At 34.6% G+C, this 25849-nt stretch overlaps 2 protein-coding genes across 2 annotated transcripts in view; both read right to left on the bottom strand.

The window, feature by feature from the left end:
- The window catches only part of LOC142337860 (uncharacterized), a 52754-nt gene extending 45090 nt beyond the window's left edge, over positions 1-7664 (bottom strand). Inside the window, exon 1 of the mRNA XM_075387457.1 lies at positions 7055-7664. The gene's annotated coding sequence lies outside the window, so the exon portion shown is untranslated. The remainder of the gene's footprint in view (positions 1-7054) is intronic.
- A 3240-nt stretch (positions 7665-10904) lies between these two features.
- The window catches only part of LOC142337862 (protein spinster homolog 1-like), a 77378-nt gene continuing 62433 nt past the window's right edge, over positions 10905-25849 (bottom strand). Inside the window, exons 5-8 of the mRNA XM_075387460.1 lie at positions 14620-14888; positions 12916-13049; positions 12112-12298; positions 10905-11682 (exon numbers count right to left, since the gene is read on the bottom strand). Of these exons, the coding sequence (XP_075243575.1) occupies positions 11318-11682; positions 12112-12298; positions 12916-13049; positions 14620-14888 (955 nt within the window). The 3' untranslated portion in view covers positions 10905-11317. The remainder of the gene's footprint in view (positions 11683-12111; positions 12299-12915; positions 13050-14619; positions 14889-25849) is intronic.

Raw genomic sequence — 25849 nt, forward strand, 5'->3', positions numbered from 1 at the left:
TGTAAAGATGGTTTGAAATTGCCTATCAGAATAGAAAGAAGGACTTTCGATAATAACTTTGTTCCCCACAAGAGAAAAAAAAACTTGTGACCAGACTCTGATTCAAGCTTTTTTGAATTTAATATACAGACTTTTGAGCAATTATAAATATATCTGTTTAACCAAAAAAATCTGAAATTTCTTCCAATTTTCAAAATGTTAGTATGTTTTTTTGTATTGATTTACGACATTGAATATCATTATTTCTCGAAATCGAATCTACGATTGAAGTCTCTTCTTTTTAATTTGCTTGATACCTGGAAATAAGGTGACGTCAGAACTGTACAGAGAAAAAAAACAAGAGGACTACGGTCGGAAAACAAGAGGTACAACAGCGCGAGAGAATACTTAGAATTGAAGATGGCCGCTTCGTAGAGCAACCAATATTACAAAAAAAGAGCAGCTCATCAAAAAAGAGAACAAAAAAGTGGAATCTTGCGAGTCTTTTGTTTATCTCTTTTGATCATTTTATCAGTGGAAATTTATCATGATACTGGCTTCAAGTGAAATTTTAATCTTGCGCTATACATAATTATGAAGAGCACATTGGGCTAAAAAGTAATGAACTAGGAGTCCCAAATTGCGAAAGCATTTCCAGTTATTTTAATTTTGGCAGAGGTAGCGATTTTAGTGAAAACTGTTTTCTTTTCTGTTGGCGAGATTTTTTCATGTACCGACTAAATTTACAACATTAGAAATTTGCCTGCAATTCCATATATTTAAGTGATTTAATCAGCTCGTGTCTTTTGGAACAGGTAAAATTGTCAGCTTCGTGAACAAAATGGCCCATTTTAAGAAGAAAACAGGAAACAAAATCATTTAGAAGAAATGCCATTCTTTTTTGCACGGACAAATTTGATATCATTTAAAAAACTATTTGTTTAGTACGGGAAAAATATTGAAATTTGGAATGCCATTTAATAAGCTCATTAAATGCATAACAAGCTGATTTTTCCGCCATCGCAAAACGATCCGAAACTCATCTAAGAAATTGCAGTTGTTCAGTTGAAAGGACAGAAAAGGCTTTTACAGTTTCTCTAATCTGAACCAAGTTAAAAACACATCAATAAAAATTCGAGAGTATCTTTTAAAAGAAAGATTATTACGTTTTTTAAAAAAAATCCAATCATTTTTGATCAGTATGGTCGAGCCATTTTTTTGTTCAATGCCAATTAAATGCTTGCCATTTTAATGATTAAAAGTTTGAATTTAGAAACCCAACCGTCTAAATGACAAAAAAGGCATTAACTACTTTTTCCATTCTCAGTATTAACGGAATTTTTGTAAAAAAAAATAATGACTTACTTTAATTGAAAGTCAGATTATAATATAACATGACAAAGGGAGCATATAATAAGTAAAATCAAACAAAATATAAGGAATTATAAGCTTAATCTCGTAGTTGATAATACATCATGATGTCATTTCAGATATAAAATAGCTTGAAAACATTTTCGGGAAACCAATTTGTGTCCAAATTTTCCCCGAAATGCTGCCAAAATAAGCTCTGGTAACAGAAAATCGTATGTTTCGGCAGCAAACATTCGGAGATCAGATAATAATAATTTCATTAGTACTAACATGCGGCTAACATGAAGAATAAAACTAATTCTCATAATAAATTACTCGGTAACATTTACGATTTTAAAACTAAATTTGAAAAATTTTGGGCCAAAAATTGGAAAAACTTATGCAAAGAAATTGATCGTACGGTAAATTCTTTTGTGCAATTCTCTCCCAATTATCAAGCAAGAACAAAGTAAAAATTACGAAGCAAAGGGTATGAAAAAGCATTTACAGTTTTTAAACAAGTTGAAAAATAATCCGTCCGTTTTGTGCTATAGATTTTTTGAGAAATTTCTGAAGCTAAAAAATAAAAGCCACTTACGTTTTTGTTCACAAGTAATTGTCTCGTTTTTCAGTCCATAATGATTCAAGGACGTGAGAAGTCCTTAGGCATTCAAAAACAGATCCCTTCTGCTGAAATATCCACTATTGTATTTTAATTGTGTGGGAAGGTAAAATGTACCATCAAAAGCAGTACATAATTTGACATTAAGCACACACCACATTGCTATAAAACGTTGCATCTATTATGCATATTGAACGACGCCGTAGTTCTATGGTTTTTAACGCATTCCTTAAATGGAGGGGAGGCTGGTTTAGGTCGAGTAGCACACGGATGTTATTAAGAAACTTAAAAGCGCAACTTCACAAGAACAAGTGAAACGTTAAAGTTTATTTAAAAAAATGTGATATAAACAATGAACCTAATATATGTATTGTAATATACGCAATTTTTTTATGATATGAATAGCCCCATTGTTTTCTTTCAACCGTGTAATTCAAGGAATAAAATTTAGGTTAGAGTGAGTTAGAGTAAGTTTTTTTGGTGTTATACAATTGTTGCCATTTTGTTTAAAAGTTGCGACGCCACCTTATTGAGGATAGGGGTGTATATGCTTAAATAGGTTTTTTTTGTTTAGTCAATTTTGGCCGATCGATACAATCATCATACAGCTATGATTGACATCATTAGAAAGTCCGACAAGTCAAGATCAAATTAATTTTATTTTGAATTTCGTTTTTTATTTTTCCGATTAGTAATTGAGGTTTAAAGTTTGGTGATTTTTGGACTAATTTCCGATGCATTATTAAAATTTTCCGCAAATTTTGCTCAAATTATTATATAATTCGATAGAATATCCAATTAATAACGATAGTGTTATCGGCTTTACATTTAAAGAAAGAAAAAAGTTGCTCAGCTATTTTATCTGAGTTTTTGCCTAATTGTTGTGGGATTCTTGTTCTAATACAAAGCGCAACAATATGCGTCTTAACTCTGCCTAAAGACCTAAATGTACAGACCTAAAAAACTGTTGACACAAATATCACAAACTCAAATGAGGTCTGTTTTTAAATCCGCTTTCTAAGAGAGTGTTCTAGAAACTAAACTTGCCAGTTTTTGCAAAAAGAAGTTGATATCAATCCAAAATGAATCATTTAAGGTTGATATCTTCAGATTTTCTGACGAATAATGCATTGCAATAAAGTTTGGAATAATTGCGTCTATTTAATAGCGGTCAGCACATCGAGGTTGGTTTTGGTTTCAATGTGGATTTTTAAAATCAAAAACAGTTTAGATTACATCGGGGCAATGTCTTTCTAATTAGTCGTTCTTTCTAATGTATGTCGGTCTTCATAAAAAAATAATACAAATCCAAAGTATGTTTGAATGAGACCCAATCAACATTATTAAATTTAAAGAGAAAATCGTTGTCTTTGACTCTGTGTTTTAGCGAACTTTTACCGAATTCTTGAGTTCAGCATGCATTATTGGCCCCAATTGTAGTCTTACGTTTTATTGGCTTTAATCGAAGTTTAATTTCGCTTCCGAAAGTGGTACATGTGATCTTAAGTAAAATTTGCTTTTAATGGCTTCAAAACTGTGTGATTTTCGTCTGACTTCAAACTATTTGTTTTGTTTGGTTGTTTTATGGCCTATTATTACTAATGACAGGTCCCAGTGAATTCCTAAGCAAGTGCATATGAGTCTATTCAATGCTTTTTTGTTAAGAGTTTACAGTTCTGATACTTTTGAAACTTTTTCTTTTCAAAATTTTAAAGTATTTTTGAACTGTTGCCCTATTTGCTCTTTTCAATATCGATTTTTTACCTAGCCTCACGAAGGACCGGCTAATCTGATTAGTGAAGTTTCTTTACTTTTTCATTTTATATTTGTTAAGTCTTTTAAAGAGGTATATGTTTATTTTTGGCTTTAAATAGGGTTTGTTGTCGCTATTTTGCTTTCTTAACGTCTTTTTAACATATAATTGGCACGTTTACTCAGCGCTCTAATACAGCTCTAATACAGCAAAACTGCATGGACATACTCTTTACTCTCTTTAATCTCTCCTGAAATTAATTGTCACTGAAATCATTTTCCGACAAATTTCACTTCCTATTTAGAACTTGAAGGTATTGTGAGATGAAGCATGCAATCAAATCTATCCAGAACTTTTCTAATAAAATTCGAAAAATTGTGGCCAATTATTCATTGTGCAAATCTTGACGTCTTACTCTTTTTTTATATTCCTGTGATACTCAGATGAAGTTATGACACTAAATTCTCCGGAATTGCCATGCGTTTTTCTACAAGATGATCAATATTATGGTAAACAAACAAATTGAAAGAACCTGTTTCAGTATTGATTCACCAATATGAATGACAGCAATGCTAAAATAACAGGGTTTGGCGAACAAGTCGAAGTCAGTTTGTTCAGTGATCAATGATAAGCTCTCTCAACTACTTCACTCAAAAATGTTGGCTGATTCGCTATTACAAATTCGGATCTTTTACGACTGTTCCCCCCGCTTAGTGGGTGCATATTATTTGAACAACCCAGACGCATGTGCCGTTTTTTGGTGATTTACTTTGTAATGGTTCGTGCGTTGTAACTGTGGATGCATAACGTACTGGAGGGGCACAGATGGAAAAAAATTCCAAAATTCAATTCCAACGAGAATATTTTGCTGATCTATTTCTTGATGTTCTTGTTAAACTTTGACTGTTATATTGTACCAACAAATAAATTTTCATAACTTTAACGTATATACCACAATCCGATCTGTTCTAATCTCTCGAAAGCAAGTCATCTGTACGATACAGTCATGAAACAGCGGCGTGTAAATTTTTGAGTACTTCTGCGTCTGTTGTTTTTGTAGTCTTTCCCTATTACTTAATCTCAGCATTAAAGGTCCCATTGGTTTGAGGAGTTATCTGTAATTCTACATGCCAAATTTTAATTACAAGCTAAAGTTTTTTATTACCTTTGAAATTATTTGGTTTCGCATGGCATTTGTTCTATTGCAGCATGGTATTTGTTATTTCATTTAATACTTTGTGTTTGTAACAAATTCTTTTAACTCAAGTAACAATTTTCTAACACTTCTCCATTTGTCAGACAATTAAGTCTGAAATAGAATGTCTAGAATGACGGTGCCGGAAGATTTTGCGCGAACACACACTACTATGTCCCGTTGATTGCTTTTGTACCGAATTTGAGTCGAAAGAATACAATAAATGTTAATCTAGTTTAGTGTGTTCTCGCCACATGGTATAGTAGGTCGCCAGTAGAGCCATTTCAGGTGGCAAAGAAAATTTTATACGCACTGGTATCAAGTTCGCAATAAACATTCCTCAGTACTAAAGACCGACCAAAAACGACATACGAAATGTTCGACTTTCCGCGTAGGAAATCGATGCTGTTCGTGCTGGGATGGTCGGTACGATCGTACGATCAGTTGCGTAGATTCCGTAAGTTCAGTAGCTAAACGTAAAAAATGTTTTCAATGTTTGGTTTCAAAACTTTAGATTTATTGAGTCTATTTTACTAGATTCGATGTGTTCGGCTTTAAACGTAGGAAATCGTCAGTTTTTGCTCTGGGACAGTCTGAGTTTCTGTTTATGATAGTCAAACGTTATGATTGCTTTATAATCACAGCAGTTTCATGCGTGCCTCTTGGTTTCAAACGTACCAAATTCTTCAAAGTAAAGTTCAAATTGATTGACTTTCTTCAACAGCTCAATGATAAAACTAGATGAACAAACATTAATTTTTCGTAGTTAAACTTTGTTAAACTTAGTTAAAGTTAAAAATTTAAGACTTACCGCGCATTTATTGTGTTTCAGTTCATTGAATCACACTCACCGAATTTTGACGAGATATTAGGGAAAAATCAAATTCATAAGTCATGTTCTCATAATTAACTGCTGTGGTTTGAAACCGCAGATACCGACGGATTCTTACGTTCAGAACCAAAGATACCGGTGATTTTTCTGTACGAAACCGCACATATTGAGGTTTTATTACATTTTTAAATCAAATATATGCTGAAAATTTCTTATGTTTAATTACCAAACATACCGACATTTTTTTACGTTTCAAAACAATCATACTGACGATGCCGAAGAAAAAAATAAGACGGCTTTTGTTGTTTTTGTTTGACTAAAACCGAACCTATCGACCATTTGACCTCGTTAAAAATGAAAATTTCTTTACTAGGGTGATCGCTTTGGAGGGAAAACGGCAAAATTACAATTTCCGTTTGGAAGGAACACCACAAAGAAAGTATTCGTCAAAAGCTTTAAATGCCTGAGAAATGTTCATTTGTTTGATGTCACCTGCACTTAAACGCGTGTAATTGTAATTCTTCAGAAAAGGCAGTGCCAATATAAAATCAAACCTGACTCGTTTTTGACTTTCATTTCGACATAAAAGTTTCAAAATTCTTTTAGCAAATTTGAAAAACAAATGCAAGACTGTTAGAAGAAAGAAAACACCAAATATAGAGCAGAAGTGGGTGACTTAAATTGCATGTCTCGAAGCAGCGAGATATTCAACACTACGGGGGTGTTTGTTACCTGTTTCTTCAGTTATGATTAGTAAAGTAAAGTTCAGTTATCAAAATCTCATTTTATAGTAAGACAGATTATAACACGGAAATTTATTCTTAATCCCCCCCCCCCCCCCGATAGAAATTTATGCTTAATCCATTTGTGTGTCAAAAAGAATGCGATTTTTGCGCCCACATTTCCATTATAGACGGTTATATTTCACCTGGGGAGGAAGGAGAGGTAAAGAATGCAGTTCCCAAATCTGTTTTGTTTACGGGACCAAAACTGGGCATTTACTGCAGCTCTAATTGCTAACACGGGTTGTCATATTTACCGTTTTGAAATTTACAAGATATAGTTTTTTTTGAATCAAAACTGGTACGCGGAAACTACAGATTCTCGAGAAATTTAAATCCTCGGAGAAGTGTCTGTAAATTTTTATACCAAAAAAAAGCTTACGGTCATGCGAGTCAATGCACAAATACAGACTACAAAAGAAAAACAAAGAAAAAATTAATCTTGAGAAATCAAATAATTTTGAAGACTAGATAATCTTGACAAAGTATTGTAGTAATCACTGGAATAGCCCATTGCATAGGTGAATGATTATGGGCTTACCTTTATGGCCCGCGCTGGATAAAAGTCATGAGGTCTATAAAACAAAAAAGGGAAAAAGATTGGGAGAATAATTTGCATAGTGGAGATTAATCACCATCTCTTTATCTTAAGGCTACAAACACTAATACTATGTGAACAAACAACAAAAATGGAAAAGAGTAAACACACGCTTGCATTGGCGTTGTATTTGGGGGAAAATGGTCTCCGTTTAAACAAAGGAAAACAAAATCAGCGGAAAATGGTGTAATGTTTTCTTTCCCTGATTTCAGCCCAGTTCCTAATTGCCAACGGCTGATGCCAAGATAGGTAAACGACTTTTTTATCAAGGTGTTCTGAAAACAGAAAATTCGGCTCAGAGAGCAGATAACATGCCTGACAATGTTCAATTTAGAATAGGTAAGAATTTCAAATTGAGTTAATGTTAAGGTTTGGTTCAATCAATAACCCGAAGTAGAGATTTGGAATTTTATGCTGCTAAAAAAGATAAAATTGAGATTTGAATAACACAGTAAAAGTATTCCATTTAGAGGGTGAAAATACAAAAGTTCAACCAATTGCCTGACCGGAAACTAAACAGTGATTTAACAGGAAGCAATAAATAGCCCGCTGCAAAAAATTTACAACCTTATCTTAGCCTGCAAAAAAGTTCAAAGCACCGCCAACGCGGTTTGGAAATTGAAGTGGTCATTTATGTACCATAATATCCAATTTTGACAATAGAAATCATACATTTGATGAAAGCTTATTACAGTACTCGCGATTCACTACTTTTTTCAATGTTTTTCAAAAAAATTCGACAATTAAGTATTAGTTAAAAACTACTTTTTCAAGTAAGCATTGGTTTACCTACGAGGCTGAGCCGAGTCATGACAATAAGTATTCATTAGAACATAAATCGCCCGAGGGCTTTAATGCCCTGATACGAGGGTGATAGACAACCGAAAGGGAAAAAAATCAAAAATTCATTCACTTCATTGAAACTGAGAAATTCACGAAATTGAGAACTCTCATTTCGAAATAAGATTAAAAATCTTTTTTGATGAGAACAGAATATTTTATGTTGTAACTGAACATAGTTGTAATCTCTCTAACCATTTTTATTGCCCACTAGTACTAACGAAATAGTGCGCAGACTGTTCGCCAACTTGTCCAGATTAGACAAAAACAGACTATATTCAAAATTTGCTTTTGCTTAGAATTGGTTGCTTCGAAAACAAGTTAGACGAGTTACAGGAATTGACGGAGCTTTATGAGACCAAAACATACTACAAACGGAAGCTCCTTTTGTTGATTAATTTTGCAAAAAGATTCGCTAAAACCCTGCTAACCTGGTTTTGTAAACAAAACAGCTTTTCCTAGATCATCAGAAAATTTTAAGCTTTGGTTCTTAGTTTTCTCAACTTTTCTGAAACAACAAAACGTGTGGGTACACATTACCTACCACAAGTATGCAGTCGAACTATAATTTCAATATCATCCTAAAAAACAACAAATAAATTGCAAATTAGAGGCAAATAAGTTTTTTGTGATATGACCCATAGTGCCATCAATTTTTATATAGTACCTACCAAATTTTTGGAAGTTCTTACAAAACTTGTTTACCGAGAACTGACCTTCGGAGTGAGATGCTGGTTTTGAATGGTCGATTTAAAAATTGGCAACTACAGACGTCGATCAACAATGGGGCATTCTTTATAAGGTTACTTCTGCGCTCGAACAATAGGCAGGGTAATTTAACTCAGAGCCTAGATAAAACTTTGGGTTGAAAAATGTGTACTAGCTTTCAGCATTAACCACTCGGCTATAAGGACTTTAAAAAAAGTCCAATCATAACCTCGCGTTTTTGTTTTATGGACGGATTTAATTTCAGACTAAGAGAAATTTTGATCACGAAAAATCAGGACGTCAAGCCTAAGAAAGTCACTCGAGAACTGAAATTGAAATCACGTTCGAGAACAAAAGCACAAAAACGCTAAAGCAACTTTTTTACATAAAAAAGACCCATAATTACAAATTTTAATTTAAATTTTGCTCACGAGCAATTTTTTTCATCATTATAACGAACTCAACAAGAATCTCCCTTTGAGAATTTATCTTCGTGTACTTAACAAATTCTCTAATTTGTTGCTGTTTTTTGTTCAACATTTGTTGTTCAACCTATCATTGGATTTCTTCACTACATTCTTCGCAATAGCATCTTCCAATACCATTTTTATGATATCATTTTCAATTTGGTTTAAAACGGTTTTGAATTATTAAGTCCAGTTTTTTATTTTTCATTGGAGACATTTTCTCCCAGCTTTTTATTAGTTTTTGCCAAAGTATATTGAAACATTCGACTGTCTACGCAGTACCAAGGTTCGAAAACGTTACATAATTATCCAGTTTTAACGTTATCCAGTTATTACGTGCAGTAATAACTTTGCACGTCTATTACAAAATATCAAAGACAATTCTTACAAAAATACCCGTCCTTGCGAATACACAAACGAGGATTTTGTAGTTTTAAACGTCGAGTCAAAAGTCACCAATATTTGATATTTTTTGCATTACAACAGCTGAACTCGAAACTGTTTACCTTTAGGCCCTCACTCCCTCCCCTCTCGCTCTCTCTGTCTCTCTCTTCTCTCTCTCTCTCTCTCTCTCTCTCTCTCTCTCTCTCTCTCTTGTTCTTCCTCTTTTTCTTACATTTTTCTTACATATTTCCGTTAACAAGTCAGCTGGCTCCTAAACATGTGATACTTATTAGGGAAGTTTCAAAATAGAAAATCGATTTGTCGAAAGTTTACCATCTTCGTTCTCCTGATGGCAGAACGACTGAGTGATATTTCGAGGTGATAGGTGCGTAGCATCTTGTTCAAAGCAAATTAATGAGCCTATCATTGCGCTTGTTTAACAGATTTGGGGAAAACAATTAGCAGTAAAAATTGGAAACAACGAAGATCACCTTAAAACTCATTGCCAGTTAGGTTAAGAAATAACGCCACGCCATAACGCAGTAAATGAACAATACAAGAGCGATATGGAAAGATGCTCTTTTGAGGTTTGTGGCACGAAAAAATGTAAAAATATGAGGGTAATACGAAGAAACAAAACACATCAGGACCGTTCTGAGCTTACGATTCAGAGATTTCAGAGTTTGGAAAAACATTAACAAAAACAAGCGCCGCATGGGGGCAAAAAACCGCAATCGATAAACGGAACCTTCTTCACCAGTGTAGCAGACCGTGGAACACGGTTAAATTGCACTCACTAAACGGCCTGCAAATGAGGCAAATCTATACAAAATCTTTCATTTTACAAACTTCTCCAAAAAATACAGAACTGCTTTTTGTTGCTTCAGTGAAAACTGCCATCATGTGTTTCTTCTTAGTAAACACTTTCGGAGAATAGTTCTATGGGAAATACTTTCGGTCAGTAGGTTTACCTAAACACTTGTTTTCACGCATGCATTTGACTTCACAAAAAGAGAAAAAACCAATTTAAAAAATACGTCGCCAATATTTCTCTTCGATTCGTAAAAACACAGCTCCTCAATACCATTAAAATTATTTAAATTGTGAAAAACCCAAGATCACCGCAATATAGCTACGCCCGGCTTCATGCTTTGCAGGTATAAAATATTTTGAGAATAATCAAAAATTGAATAGTTTTATTTAAAGAGTGACTAATTCAGATGGACACAATACTCAATAGAGCTGATTTTCAAAGATTAATCATTAACGCAAGTTTATCAGACCAGGCTTAATCAAGTCTGGATTATCCGACTGTATAACTTACTACTCTTTATTCGTCTCCAACAAGTATACTTTACTAAACCCTGACAAGCTCTACTTTAATTTAAAACAAAACGTTTTTCTAATTAATTCAATTTACAGATTAATTCGCAGAACTGATAGAATCTATTAGCCAGAAAACAAATTGTATTTAAAAAGATACAAGCACAACAATCTTCCTATCTAATTTGGTAGAAAAATAAATGTTCCAGTCTGATCAGCGGATCTGTTTTCAGTCCAAAACTCACTGAAAATCTTATTGCCACAAACCTAAAACCGTTTTCTGATTTATCATAGCCTTTGTAGCTTTACATAGAACAGGGCTAGTTAATCGTTCATAATCAGATTAAGGGCGTTAAAAATCAAATATAGACGGTTGACAAGAAAACAGTCGCTCATGTTTCCAGAGCTGAAAGCTGTGGAAACTCTGAAACTTTTTTCATAACTCCATAAATTTGAGATGAATCACTATTAGCTATAATATGTTCTACATAAGTGGTTCAGTATCGTACTTGTTATCTAAAAATGGTCCTCCCCCCAGAGCAGCTAAGTTATCATCATCTGCATTCACGCGATTCTCATCTGGATCTTCACCACGTGCAAGTCGCCTCTCGCGTGCATTCCGTTCAACAATCTCGTCTGTTTTGGATTTATCGCCATCGTAGACAATTGCACACGCAAAGAAGGCTGCGGCTCCGATCACACAAACAATGGGACAAGTTAGCACCCCTAGTTGAAGTCCTTTGAACTGATTGTAATGGGAACTGTTGCCGTATGTGACGTCAGCTATCAACCCCACAAAGAAGGGACTGTATGCGTCTCCAAACAGGTGGTACACTCCAGTTGCCAGTCCTGAAGTTGAAAAACATTGAACTTAACTACCAAATTTATGGCAAGTAATTTTTTTTTTTTTGGTACAATGCTTATACCCACCTTGAGGCAAAGAAAATATGAAAAAGTTCGTACCTTTGTACTGTAATCAATTGCTAATCCTATAAGCATGCTGCACTGACACTATTGTGTGGCGCATTATTCTAAGAGAACACTACCAATTCTGTCTTTGGAGATGGTAAATACAATTTTTCAAAGAATTGATTAAAAAAATTGTTTATTGAAATCGTCTATTAACTCAAAACTGGTGTTTCGTCTGAAGTACAACTCTCTAATCTTTAAACACAAATTCAAATTATTTTTGCTTCTTTTTCAAGGGCGGTAGAATAGTATGACAGTGAGAAAAATGTGCCCTTTAAGGGCAAAAAACAAGGTTTAGATTTTGTTAACCCGAAGCCAAGGCACGTCTGTTGGGAACGACACAGTCTATGAGAATCTTGGGCACTAGAGCCCAGTTGAGAGCGAGTGCAATCTCTGTGAAGAAGACAAATGGCCATATGGCTGCCGGGCTGTACTCCACCACAATCGCAGCTATGAACACAAGAGGACCAGCAGCGATCATTCCATACGCAGCAACCTAAGCAAAACATCAACGTGATTGTATCACTAATACTGTTTCTTTTCCCCAATAAATATCTTTCGGTGGCACATTCCTGCGTGAGAAAACGAATGCAAGTTTTCCTATTGAAATTAGTCGCACTAAAAGGAAGCACTTGAAATTACAACTTGCAGCAGATGAAAATCTTTTGTGCCTTTACTGACCAATCAGAGACAAGGAATTCCCTATTCTGTAATAAATAGCAAATACTCAAACTTTTTATTTTAGTCCCGTGAAGCTATTTGTACTGTGAGTACGTTTCTGAATCCGGCATATTATTTCTGTGTCTTTCTAATTTAAGTAATACTTCTGTTTTTTATATAAAGATAGTCAGGGTTACCTACAATGAATATAGAACCAGTAAGCGCAGAAATAATTAGCAATTATTGACTGTTACTACAGGCAGTAAAAAGAGGCCTTCTCTGCCTTCAATAAGCTTACAATCGCAAGGTTTTAAAAAATACGAGTTCAATTGTTAGTGTTCTCGCGGGTTATCTTTCAAAACATTAGTTTGCGTTGAATTGCTTTTTCTCTATTGCAAGTGCAACGAAAGTGCTATTGTTATCAAATATTTTGGTTGCAAGATAAGTACTGACCAGTGGTTCTGCATTGGTCTTCCGTTGGAGGTACAACTTTGCTGTATAAGAGCCAAGAGCCACTCCTAGTACTCCGCAAGCACAGGTGACTGCTCCAAAGCCCAGAGATATGTATGTGTTGCTAGGATTCTTACCTGAAAGAAAAGAACTGTTCTCATACAGATGAAACCCACATTTACATATCCGATTCATCGCAACAATTATAATTATTGTGGTTTCTGTTTAATCTCAGCGGAACAGCCTAAAGGCCACAGCGGCGTGATTTCAGCTGCCCTTTTTTTTATCACAACGATTCGGACGATAATTTTTTTCGCCACAGACGTCAGTAACTGCCAATTTTCTGCTGAACATTTCCAAATGTGGTCCACCTTAGCAATCACACTAGGTGTAATAAGCTCGTTCGAAGATTCTACTGATTCGAAAATTTATATAATTGACGTAGGCATCCGAATTAAGGGTATGTATAACGTGCAAAAGTCCCAAAAGGCAGTTATTTCGTAGCTGGACTTTTTTGAACGCTTAACTTCATTAAGCTAAAATAGACTAGAATTTTCCTTAAGACTTAGATGCAAAAAACACAGCTGGCAGATTGCCAGAAAATAGCCGCAATAGATTCGTAGATCGGCAGTCTAAAAAAAAAACAGTAAAAAAGACAGACCAAAAAAATTCGTTTTTTCATTGAAGGCTGATATGTTATATTTTGATTAAAAATCTGTATAAAGTTATTGCTGCCTCTATTCGCTGATCTCAAATAACCTTCATTTAGAGTGACACACACCCATTTGACCTTATCTCTTTGAATTAAAGTAAATAAAAGTCAATTTCAAAGTGAGGAAGTCATTTTTGAGAGTGAGGTAAGTCAAGTGTGACCAAAAATTTAATCACGCGCATGAACAAAAAACTCGCTCCACTAAGAGCGAAAAATGACGTCACACATGCATTTCAGTTGAAATTGCATGAACGAATGATCAAAAAGTGGCGGTGACGTCATATGGTCGTAACAAAAATCATGACGACGAAATAAAAAAACATAGCAGGACAAGTCCTGACGTACAATTCAAAGAATTTTCTTTGACTAAACAGAAAAACTAGACCTAGAATGAACTATGAGTGAAATGCGAAAACCATTTTAGAAAAAATCAGATAAAAAAATAAGAAAAAACAGACAATCAATGTCAAAATGCCGCATGTGAACCAAAAAAACCACTAGCGAGAAATGAAAAATTAATTCAAACAAAAAACTAGGTCTAGAATGAGCTGTGAATAGATTGGGAAAACCATTTATAAAAAAAATCCAATCCAAAAAATCGAAAAAACAGTAAAAATCAGAGTGAAATTGCCGCATGTGAACAAAAAACCACTACCGAGAAACCGAATTTTTGTTCAAACACCGTTTTCTCACTCTACTTTAAAATTAGAGCGAAAAAAATTCACGCCGCAAAACCACTCGCTTTTTCGCTTCATTTCCTGTTTCGGCGTGACCAAAATCACTACTCCAATTTAACTTCAAAAATCATGAAAATGTGTGAACAGATCTTAAAAAAAAAAGACAGCGCCCCAATACAATTCAAATTCTTTGAATTGTAAAAAAACCAAGAGAAGGCCAATAATAGCCCCAGCTATCGCTGTGCGGCTATTAATCACCTCAATTCAATTTTTAAACCGTAATTTTGAACGCGTGAGAAGTATCGATTTGCTGCTTACCCTGCGCAAGATATGCATCTTCCAAGAAGAGTGGTGCCCAAAATGCCAAACAGCCCAGGACGTAAGTAACAGCAGTGAATGCTATAGTAGAATACACAGCAGTCTTATTCTTCACCAGATAGATCACGTCCTCTTTGAATGAAGTCTCCACCATGATCTCGTCTCCCGTCTCATTGCCCGCCTCACTCGCACCTCTGACTGGCTCGGGTACAAACAAAGCAGTCAGAATGACGGCAACAACTCCGAGGATTGGAGTCACACGCAGAGACCTGCGACAAAAAGCATGGTCAAATTTTTCATCAAAAGGATCTGATGTATTTATGAGCCAGGAATTGACTAATTTGAAGATTGCATAATTCAAAAACTTGCAATGCCTAATCAGCCATTAAAAACGTTAGAAGACCGATTAACATTCACAAGAACGTTCATCGACAAAAGAAATAATATACCTTGCCGATTGCCGGCAAATAGCCGCCGTTGGTTCCAATAATCCCGATTGAGATTTTAAAAATCCGAAAATGAAAATCGATTTTTGTAAAAAGGACATTTTTAAAGTCAAAACCTTTTATTTTAGACATACACCTCAAAAACGGCGAAAATCAATGTCAAAATTCCGCATGTGAAAAAAAATCAACTAACGAGAAAGCGAAATTTAGTTCAAGCATTGCTTTCTCACTATACTTTAAAATAAGAAAAACGCGTTAAACCACTCGCTGTTTCGTTAACTTCCTGTTTCGGCGTGACCAATATCACTTCAATTTGACTTTAAAAATACTGATAACAATGTGAACAGATTGCGTGAATATTAAAATTGTGAAAATGTATGAAAAAGACAGCGCCGCTATAATAGCCGGCTGAGATGAGGGCAGCTATTAAGAACTGCCATGGATTTCCATAATCCCGATTGGGCCTAAAAGAACGGAAAAAAGTAATAAAAATTGATTGTTAAACCTTTAAAAAAAAACTTTTTTAAAAATGCGATCTTTTTTGATTTTGCAGTTAGACAAACATGTGTTTATTGATGAGAGCATACAGGAATTGTTACCAATGCTAATAAATATTAGACAACTAAGACTATTTAGAACAAAGTTTAAAAAACGTTCACTTAAACATGTGTTTATTGATGAGAGCATACAGGAGGAATTGTTACCAATGCTAATAAATGTTAGACAACTAAGACTATTTAGAACAAAGTCTAAAAAAACATTCATTTAAAACTGGATCTCATTTTCGTTTTTCTATAGCGACTATATTCATTTTAGATTGCTTTGATGATCCACTTCTTCTTAAAAGCACTTTGAGCACAACGATAGAAGAGGGGAAACAAGCCTTGAATTAAGGTAAAGCAAAACAACGCCCTTTACATCAGGCTGTTTTGCTGAGCAATTCATTGTTAAATGCAGATTTAGCAAATGAAAACAGACCGAAACTATCTTCCTCACTGCGTTACGAGGCTTTTGATTTCCTTTCGCTGACTATCGCTTTAAGCAGTGAACTTTAATTCAGAAGAAGCTCAACCTAGATCACTTAAAGATGAAGAATTAGTGTGAAAAAAACAATCATGTAGTGTGAAAAAACAACGTTCGAGAGAAATTGAAGTCATTTGCGAGTACTGTAAGTCATTTATGATCAACTGTAAACTCACTATCAATTAGTTTAAGAAATGAGGTTGGGTACTTAAAGGCAGTAAACGAGCTCTGGAAGTCCGGCTTGAAACGATCAACAGAAGTGCTCTTCCGAGGATTGCGAAGTAAAAAACGTAAAACAAATATTGAACGTCAGATGATCAAGCAAAAAAAAACAAAGACCACTGCAATATAGACATGCACCTAAAGAAAGCAGACTCAAGAATTCATGGAAAAAAATTTAAAACAAATGGTGTTTAAGACATTGGCTAAATGCTGAGACAGATAAATCTATTCAATTATAGTTATGCCGCATTAAAATGCAGATGGACCTGTTGAGGCTACGAGATGACGCAGTAAAAAAGCGACAAACCTCGACTATTCTTTTTTGAAAACAAATTAACTCAAATCGAAAATAATAATTCGCTATCAACTAAGTAATCTGTTAAATTAACTTATATCTCATCAGCAAAACTTCATCAATGAAACGTCATCAATGAAACCAAGCGATAAAAAATAAACATAACCGACTAACCTCGAGCGAATCGCTTCAAACGGTGACCGGTTGGTCCTAAGGGAACATCTCAGAGGCTTAATGGCCTCCGGGCTTTAAAATATATGATAAAAAGATAATCCAAATTGCTTCAAACTTGAACTTCGATTGAGAACAAATAACAAGAAATCGAGGAAAACGCAAAAATGTAGTAAATTTTTTAAAAACACATAATGGAAAATTCATCAGAACGAGTTAGCAATTTTGAAAAAATCAACTAATGCCATCAGATAGCCAATATGACCTTCCATAATGACATCAAGTGGTATGACAACAACAAAAAAACAATTATAGGAAAATTCACGAGCAACTTTGAGGAGAGATAGCGTCAAAGCCATTAAAAAAGTCTATCAACCCAAAACAATAATAAGATTCATTTACGCCTAATTAGCAAACAACTGAGGTCTATAACTAATTAGACTAATAAATCAGACATAAACAGAAAGGCAAGACAAAAAAATAAACATATTTAGGACAAATAATCCAAAAATACAAAACGCATTTGCTGTCAATGGAGTGACACAAACTATTGCAACTATGTGCAATAAGAACATAAGTATTACAATTTATCAGCAATCAAGAGAAAAAAATCAAACTGCCGCACGTGCAAAAATTGCCGCACTTTAAAGCAGTTTGAATTGATCTTACGTTTCAAAACTACTTGCCTTTTGCTCCCTCTACTACTCAAGCATGACTAAAACCACTTCTGTCATTGACATACGAAAGTTGAAATAAGTGAACATATCTCAAAAAGGCACCCTAATACAATTGAAATCCTACAGATTGTAAAGGACAGAGCACTGATACAATCCAAATTAGTTGGATTGTAAAAAAACCGACACCAAGAGCGCAAAATAATGAAAAGCACGCAAATTCACAATTGCATGAACGAAGCCAAAAGCCAACTTGAATTAAGCGTGACGTCGAATGGTCGAAAAAAAAACTTTGACAGAACTGAAAAACCAAAAAATGTCAAATTTAGCTGCGCTCAGCTATAGCCGGCACTTAAGAATATGAGATAAGCAAGTGGAAACGTTTACGCAAAAATTTCGCATTTAAAAGGCACATATGTCTACAGTAAATGCATCAAACTTTTAATCTAACGCAATAATGGCACTACCTTCGTGGTTTTTCTTTTGAAATTTCGATACCTAATTACATTTTCAACAACTTTTTGATTTGAAATCAGCGCTTACTCAGGCTTCCTTGTGAGAAGACAAAACCAAAACTTCGATTAATAGTCAGCATTAGATCTGGTAGCTAAAACTAACTGGAACAAAGTTTAAGTAACTAGCATTTAAAAGTGGTCTTAATGGGTTTATCCGGTTTCAAGTCTGACTTCGGTTGTCGACTTTAAACCCGTGCAATTCAAGTTGCTTTTCTATCACCTGTCCAGCAAAATAAGATAGATCAGAATGAGCAAAGAATGAACGAAAAGCCAAAAATATTTTAAGGCAAATGTCGATGACGCGGCAAACGCAGACAAAGCGAAACAAAAATTTCGTCAGAATAAGTGAGAAACATAATAAATCTGAAATAAATCCAAACAAATATGAGCAACTGAAAAATCCTTGATTTGACCAGCAGACCAATTGAACAGTAGATGAAGCAGTCCAAAAATAATCACAAATAGGGGAAAAGAAAAAAGAATTTAAATAAAGATAATATTGACGTTAGAGTTACAAAAATCGTGTAGAAATTTGGCATATAAGACAAAATGAGGAATGGGAAAATGCCAAAAAACAAAAACGGGTTGATAAACGTTGATGATGTTTATGTTTTCAGAATCTGCCTAAAGGAAACCACTGAAAATCAGAAGATGTTTTATTGACCACTTAAATTCAAATAACGAGAAAAAGACAAATTAAACTCCACAAAATCCTTAATTCGTTCAGTTAATTGCTAATTTCAACGACTTTCATTTTAACGACTACAAAAATGCTAAATTTAACGACTCTCACGAATACAGAAAGTACAAAATTCACTACAAATTTTGAGTTAATAATGGTCAATCCACTACATATAACTCAAGAAACAGATAATCATTCCGACTGGCAAAACAATTCTAACAAAGCATAACCCTTAATACAGAAATTAAAACAGCCGAGTAACGTCAGAAGAATCGCTCGCGAACGACTAGTGGGAACTCTTCATTATTGCGGCAGTTGGGGGTGTAACTACAAATAGCGTCATTAGTGGTTATTATATACCACTATAGTGACTAATAAAATTTACAATTACAACAATTTTGGCGCAATTTTTGAAAAGTCAGATGGATTATGCAAAAGATTTGCTTCAAACTTCGATCTAGAGCAATTAAACATATGAAGAGAAATTTTTTTTCTTTCTCTTTTATATAGAAAACCAGTGGAATTGAGGTCAGTCATTATGAACACATCATTCTTTTTAACAGCTCTTAGAAAGCATATAAATACAATCAAAAACAAAGCTGGCAGATTTTTGGATTACAGCCTTCGTTAATTCCTGGTGTTCATTGCGATTGAAATAGAAACAAAGCAGGCAGATTGACGGCAAATAGCCGCCGTTGACGCGCTAGACGCACATCAGGATTGAAACAGGAAAAGGAAAAAAAAGAAGAGATTGAAATTGACAAAATTTCTAATTGTTCAATTGTTCAAAAATTATTCTAATTCAGCGTGCAGTTTCAGTTATATCTTAAATCTGTACTTACTTCAGCTTCTAAACTGAAGGATATTAAGTTTACAACTAATATCGAAACTTATGTAAAACGAAAAACGTGATCAAAAGGTAAAGCAAATTAAAAAAAAGAAAACGCCTAAATAACAGCCGTTTGAGAGGCTGACAGCCGCTATTAAAAATGAGAACGGGAAGAGAAAGGATGCAAACTGAGAGCCATTTTCTAGGAGTCAAAAAGTGTTCTAATTTGTCGAGCAGGTATGTAGATTAGACGGCTTCGTTGAAATTAGTTTCTAAAGGCTTAATGTTGAAACCAATTAGCATTCGAATTAACAAGAAATGTATTCCATGTATGTCAAAGCAATTTTTTGTCTGAGGGTGTAGAAGTTATGTGCCCTTTAATCCGCGGGGGCTTAAACAGACTAAATCCTAAACAAGTATAGAGACTTTGAGAGGCAGATTATGTATTAGTGACTTAGCTGGCAATAGTAGCCTTTCAAGTACTTAGCGTACTGAAGTCGCTGGAAAGGCCCAATTCGAAGTGGAAAAAAAACATGCCAAAAACCGTAGTTCTTTTAATAGTTTCTTTAACAAAATTGTGGCCATTTTTCAATTCTTTTCACTGTAATTGTCATTTGGGGGGGGGGGGGGGGGGGGTTTGTAGATTGTTCAAATGGTAAGTTTTGGTAGCACACAAAATTATTCATAAGAATAACTTTTAAAATTTGAGCAAAGTCTCGCTAAATCAAATTTGAGCAAAGTCTCGCTAAATCTTTCATGTTTTCATTAGTTTTTAATTTTTGCCTTTTTGTCTTATTTGCATCCTTTTGAGCAATTTAACTAACACGATGTTGCTTTTAAAGACAGTACTTTCAAGATGCATCGATGATTTTCGGAGAAACTTCATTTTAAAATTCTAGCCAGTTCTCTCAAAATTCTTATTTCTTCCCGTTCTCTATTTTGCCAAGCAAAATTTCTGTTGGCAATTCAATTATCTAGTTATGAATTTTGCGTTTATGAAAATAAAATAATTCTGATTCCAAACTGAAAACTATTAAGTTTAATGTCAGCTAGCAATCGTTCTAGTGAACTTTGATAACCTAATGCACTATGACTTAATGACAGGCCTTTATCGGTTTATCCCGGTTCTGGTTATTTTGCTCTTTAGACTTTGACTGTATTCACTACATTGCGTAACTCAATCCGTGAAAGAAATTGAAATTCATTCAGTTGAAACAGTGAATGAGGTAAATTAGAAGTCAAACGTGAAAATCGTGACTTAGGTAAAACGAAAAACGTGACCAAAAGGTAAAGCAAATTAAAAAAGGGGAGCGCCAAAATAATAGCCGTTGAAAGGCTGACGGCGGCAATTAAAAAATTAAAGTAAATCTCCAAAAAAAGAATGGCAGCTCTGACTTGCTTTTGAAAGAGGATCCAATGAATCCGTCAAATGTTTTCTGTTTTCAACTAATGAGTGTCCGTTTTGGAGCTATTCTTCTCTGATCAAATAGTGATTTTTATAGTTCTTTCTTTCCATTTTGCACCTTATTGTTTGATGGCTTGTCATTTAATGTTTATTGGCTGGATTGGTGACAAGATCATTTTAGTTACCAGATTCGGAAGTCACAAGCACAATAGGCGGGAAGGGCAATTTATTTGACCGTATGTAGCCTAGAAATTTTTGATGCGGGGAAATGTGGCCTCATTCCGCGACAGTACTGACATCTTAAACTCGTAGCCATAACGGCTTTGATTTAAAATTGCTTTTATTTTAGCAACAAATTTTATTTGGGAATTGGAGCAATGGAGATGACACAAAAGTTAAGACCTCAAGCGTGAAAAAGATACTGGATATCGAGGAATGTGCTAGAAAAAAGTGCAAAAAGGTCAAGCAAAATATTGGCATAAAAGAGACACGCTCGTTTACAATAGCTCCTTCAAAGCATGAGAAAAAAACATAGTCATGCCGGAAAATTATTAGTTAAAAACTTAAAACCCTTATCGGATTAATCGACGTTTGATTAGGAAGCCAATCAGAGCTTTCACTAAAAATACTAACTGAAGAGACAAAAAGTAAAATTAATACAAAACATACCCGGCAGATTGCCGGAAAATAGCATCCGTGGATTCCGATAAGCATGATTGGGTTTGGAAGATATTGAGAAAAAAAAGATTTTTTTTTACAAAAACATTTTGTAAGTCCGATTTATTTTGATGGCATTTCGTAGTTGAACATACTTCTGTTTCTTAGAGAGAGGCTACAGGGGCTACTTTCAATAACAAAAAGCATTAGAGATGGTATTTAAGACTTATAGAAACGACGTTCCAATAGCGGGCATCTAAAATTGGGCTTTATGGGTTTATCCCGTTTCTATCTCTGACTTCAATTTTTTATACTGACTCTGATCATTTTGAATTGCTTTGCTGAGCAAACTGATATTCAAAATAATTTTAAGCACAATGAGAGAACAGAGAAACTAGCCTGGAGAAGTCAAAAAGATTTCACGCAAAAAGTTGAAAAAGCGGCAAAATGAGGTAAAGCGAAACATTTTTTTGTTCAACGAAGTAAAAAAAAAACATAGCAGGACAAGTCGAAGAATTGACTGAAAAACAATTCAAAGATTGAATGACAAACTTAAAAGTACTTTACCTGACCAGTAGATCAATTGAGCAATGCCAGCCAAAACACAAACAAAATCATCTCAAAGAATTGAGAAACAGACAATCAAACAAACTAAACAAAAAATATACTCATTGCTAAAAATCATGCTAGAAATCCTTGAGCTTTTACACCTAAGGCAAAATTTGACCCCTTTAAATGTAAAATGTACATAATTCAAAAAAATCTTCAAAACCAATCTCTGCTTGTGAAATCGGTCCAGTATTAAATCTGCAATATCTGAAAAAAATTCATTTGCCCTTGAAGATCGATTAATTAAAAAATGACCGGAAAATTTCTTAAAAAACACTAAATCAGCTGCAAATTTTAACGAAATGTTGCTGAAAACTGTGATATTATTATCTTCAGAATCATTTCTCTGTCTCTAGAGGCTATCCAGTAACCCAATTCCAAGCCTAAACAAATTCAGTGGCTCAAAGATCGATAGGTAATTTTTTAGAAAAAATTTCAAGTTTCAAAAAATAGAAAATTCGTTCTATTAAAATGTTGAAAACCATTCAAGCGCCCCCAAGCAAGTATTTAAAAAAATCAGACTATCAAACCATGGATGAGGCTACCTGGCCAATGAGGCAAGAAAAACTGAATAAAAGACAAATGTTTGAAAAAACTTGAAAAAATGCAAAATATCAAAAAACTTCTGAAATTCGAAAGGTTAAATTGTTGAAAACAAAATCCATTGAAACAAACAACCATTCAGTAACTTTTTAACATACCATGGAATAGGTTTACTGGCACTTGAGAATGTACAAATATCAAAAACTGAACAGAAACTTTAGGAGACCTTAAAAAAATTACAGAGATTATCAAAAAAGAAATGGAAAAATTCGAGAGATTAAAATGTTGAAAACCAATCCATTGTTACTAGAAACCATGTAGTGCCCTATTATCAAACGTTAAAGAAGATTCCCTGGCCCCTGAAGCTGGAAACATTCAAAAAATGACACATTTTCACAAAACTTGAAAAATTGGTATCATTTTGCGTGTTTGTGTTTGTAGTACCAAAACATATGGCTCAAAAAATCGTCACAACAATTCATTTCTCGCAAAAGATATTCATCAACTTTTTAAAACTTCAACCTAAGACTAATCAAACTAACAACTCAAAAAATCACAAAAACATGAAAAATTGCAGCATTTTGAGCCCAAAAACTTGTAAAAATGATCTTTTAACCTTAAATTAAGGCCATCCCAAAAGCTGCACCACTCTAAGCACTTGAGGGACTATTAAAGCCCACTTTGGGCCTCTAATGAAACTTAATGCCCGCAGGGTAGGGGTAAGTGGGGGGGGGGTAAGTTGGGGGGGGGGGGTGGGGGTAGGGGGGTAAGTTGGGGCGGGGGGGTATGTTGGGGGCGGGGGGGGGTAGGTAGGTAGGTGGGTGGGTGGGGGGGGGAGGTTTGTGCGGTTTAGTTCACATAATTAGGGGTGACTTATATAGGAACAAAAAATCTCAAAATTACCTCTTCACCTTTAACATTACCAGCAGTTCCTAATTACAAACATTACAAACGAAGCTACTGTTAAAGTCCAATGTTCAAAAACAGAAGTGAACAATCAAAATTGGAGGTAAAAACTAGAACAGAAAGAAGTCAAAATTCAAGTCATGAACAAACTTGCTTTCTGCTAAAAAATAACATAGCAGGACAAGTCCTGACGTACAATTCAAAGAATTTTCATTGACTAAACAGAAAAACTAGACCTAGAATGGACTATGAAAGAATTGAGAAAACCATTTTAAAAAAAATCAGAACAAAAAAATAAGAAATAAACAGAAAATCAATGTCAAAATGCCGCATGTGAACAAAAAACCACTAGCGAGAAATGAAAATTGAATTCAAACAAAAAACTAGGCCTAGAATGAGCTGTGAATTGATTGGGAAAACCATTTAGAAAAAAATCCTACCCAAAAAATCGAAAAAAACAGTAAAAATCAGAGTGAAATTGCCGCATGTGAACAAAAAACCGCTACCGAGAAACCGAATTTTTGTTCAAACACCGTTTCCTCACTCTACTTTAAAATTAGAGCGAAAAAAATTCACGCTGCAAAACCACTCGCTTTTTCGCTCCATTTCCTGTTTCGGCGTGACCGAAATCACTACTCCAATTTGACTTCAAAAATCATGAAAATGTGTGAACAGATCTTAAAAAAAAAGACAGCGCCCCAATACAATTCAAATTCTTTGAATTGTAAAAAAACCTGTAGAATCTCATTACTCCTCTTCGAGTCGTAAAAAAAACACACTCACACACAGCGCCCCAATACAATTCAAATTCTTTGAATTGAAAAAAATAGGAGCGCTATAATAGCCGGCTGAGAAGATGAGGGCGGCTATTAAAAAACTAACACATTTGATTTTCTTGAAAATAACTAGCGTCAAAGTGATTAAAACCACTAGCTACTGATTAAGAATTCAATAGTATTAGAGGAATACATGTATGAGAGGTAACAGCTGGATAGATACACCTGTGTTTAATTCGAAAGCCGATAAGTTCATACATTTTTATAGGTTGCAACAAAAACTACGGGCAAAACTCAAATATTTCCATATTTCAGGGAAACAATTAGTGCCAAAGTCATGAAAACTTTGCTGCTCAATGAAAAATTCAGAACTCTATTTAGAATGTACTATTAGAATACATGTATTACACATTAATAGCATCGGTGAAAATAAGATCTAGAAAGAACAGCAAAAACGTCAGATTTGCGCGCGTCAAAACTTCTCAGAAACCGAATAATTGATCAAATACACCAAATTGACACTTTTCAAGCGCTTTAAAAAATGATGCCTTATAGCTACTCATTTCCCACTCCTCTTACTTCATTTCCCACTCCCCTTTTACTACCACAGCGTGATTGTAGCACAACTCAAATCCCAACATAAAATTGCTGACACAACATCAGACAGGCCATAAAGGACTCACAAACTCCTATAGAACGTCAGACAAAACACAATGAAATTGAAAAAACTGGTTGACATTTCCTCCTTTTCTGATACATCTCAGCACAACACACTTAGAGTAATAGGCCTCTATTCAACTCCTAAAATATCACTAAATAAATAAAATATCACTAAAATATCACTAAAATATCGGGTCAATATCGCTAAAATAAATTGAAAATCCAGAAAAGTTGTTGAAAAATTTAAAAAAAACATAGCCGGCAGATTGCCGGAAATTAGCCGCGATAGACGCTTGTGCCCGACCATGAATTGAAAAAATTAAAGAAATAAGGGATCTGTTCCGTTTGCCCCCCCAGTACGTTATGCTCCCACCAGTTACAATGCACGTGCCATAACATAGTAAATCACTATGTTAAAATATTGCACGTGCGTCTGGAAGGTGCAGATAAAATACGCCCACTAAGCTGGGGGCACAAACGGAAAAGATCCGAAATAAGATTGACAGATCGACCACCAGCTTTTTAATAGACCACTAGACTTTTTGGGTTAGATTCGGACTGTCACTATTATGAGACACATTTGATCTACAAGGAAAAAGCCCTAATGGAGCTTTTTCAAAATTAAAATTAACTCTATTACTATTACTTAGGAATTAGGGCATATAAGTTTGGCACTACTTAGACGCACTCTAATGACCTTTAATTAGTAAATGTTCATAAAGGTTCCATAAGTGAGTTCAGCAGTCATTTTTTTTGAGTGAGGTAAGTCACGAAATTGACCTAAAAGCAGGAATGCAAGCTGTAGAAGTCACTGAAG

The sequence above is a fragment of the Convolutriloba macropyga genome, chromosome 4, assembly GCF_964194025.1.
Source record: "Convolutriloba macropyga chromosome 4, txConMacr16.3, whole genome shotgun sequence".
NCBI lineage: Eukaryota > Metazoa > Xenacoelomorpha > Acoela > Convolutidae > Convolutriloba > Convolutriloba macropyga.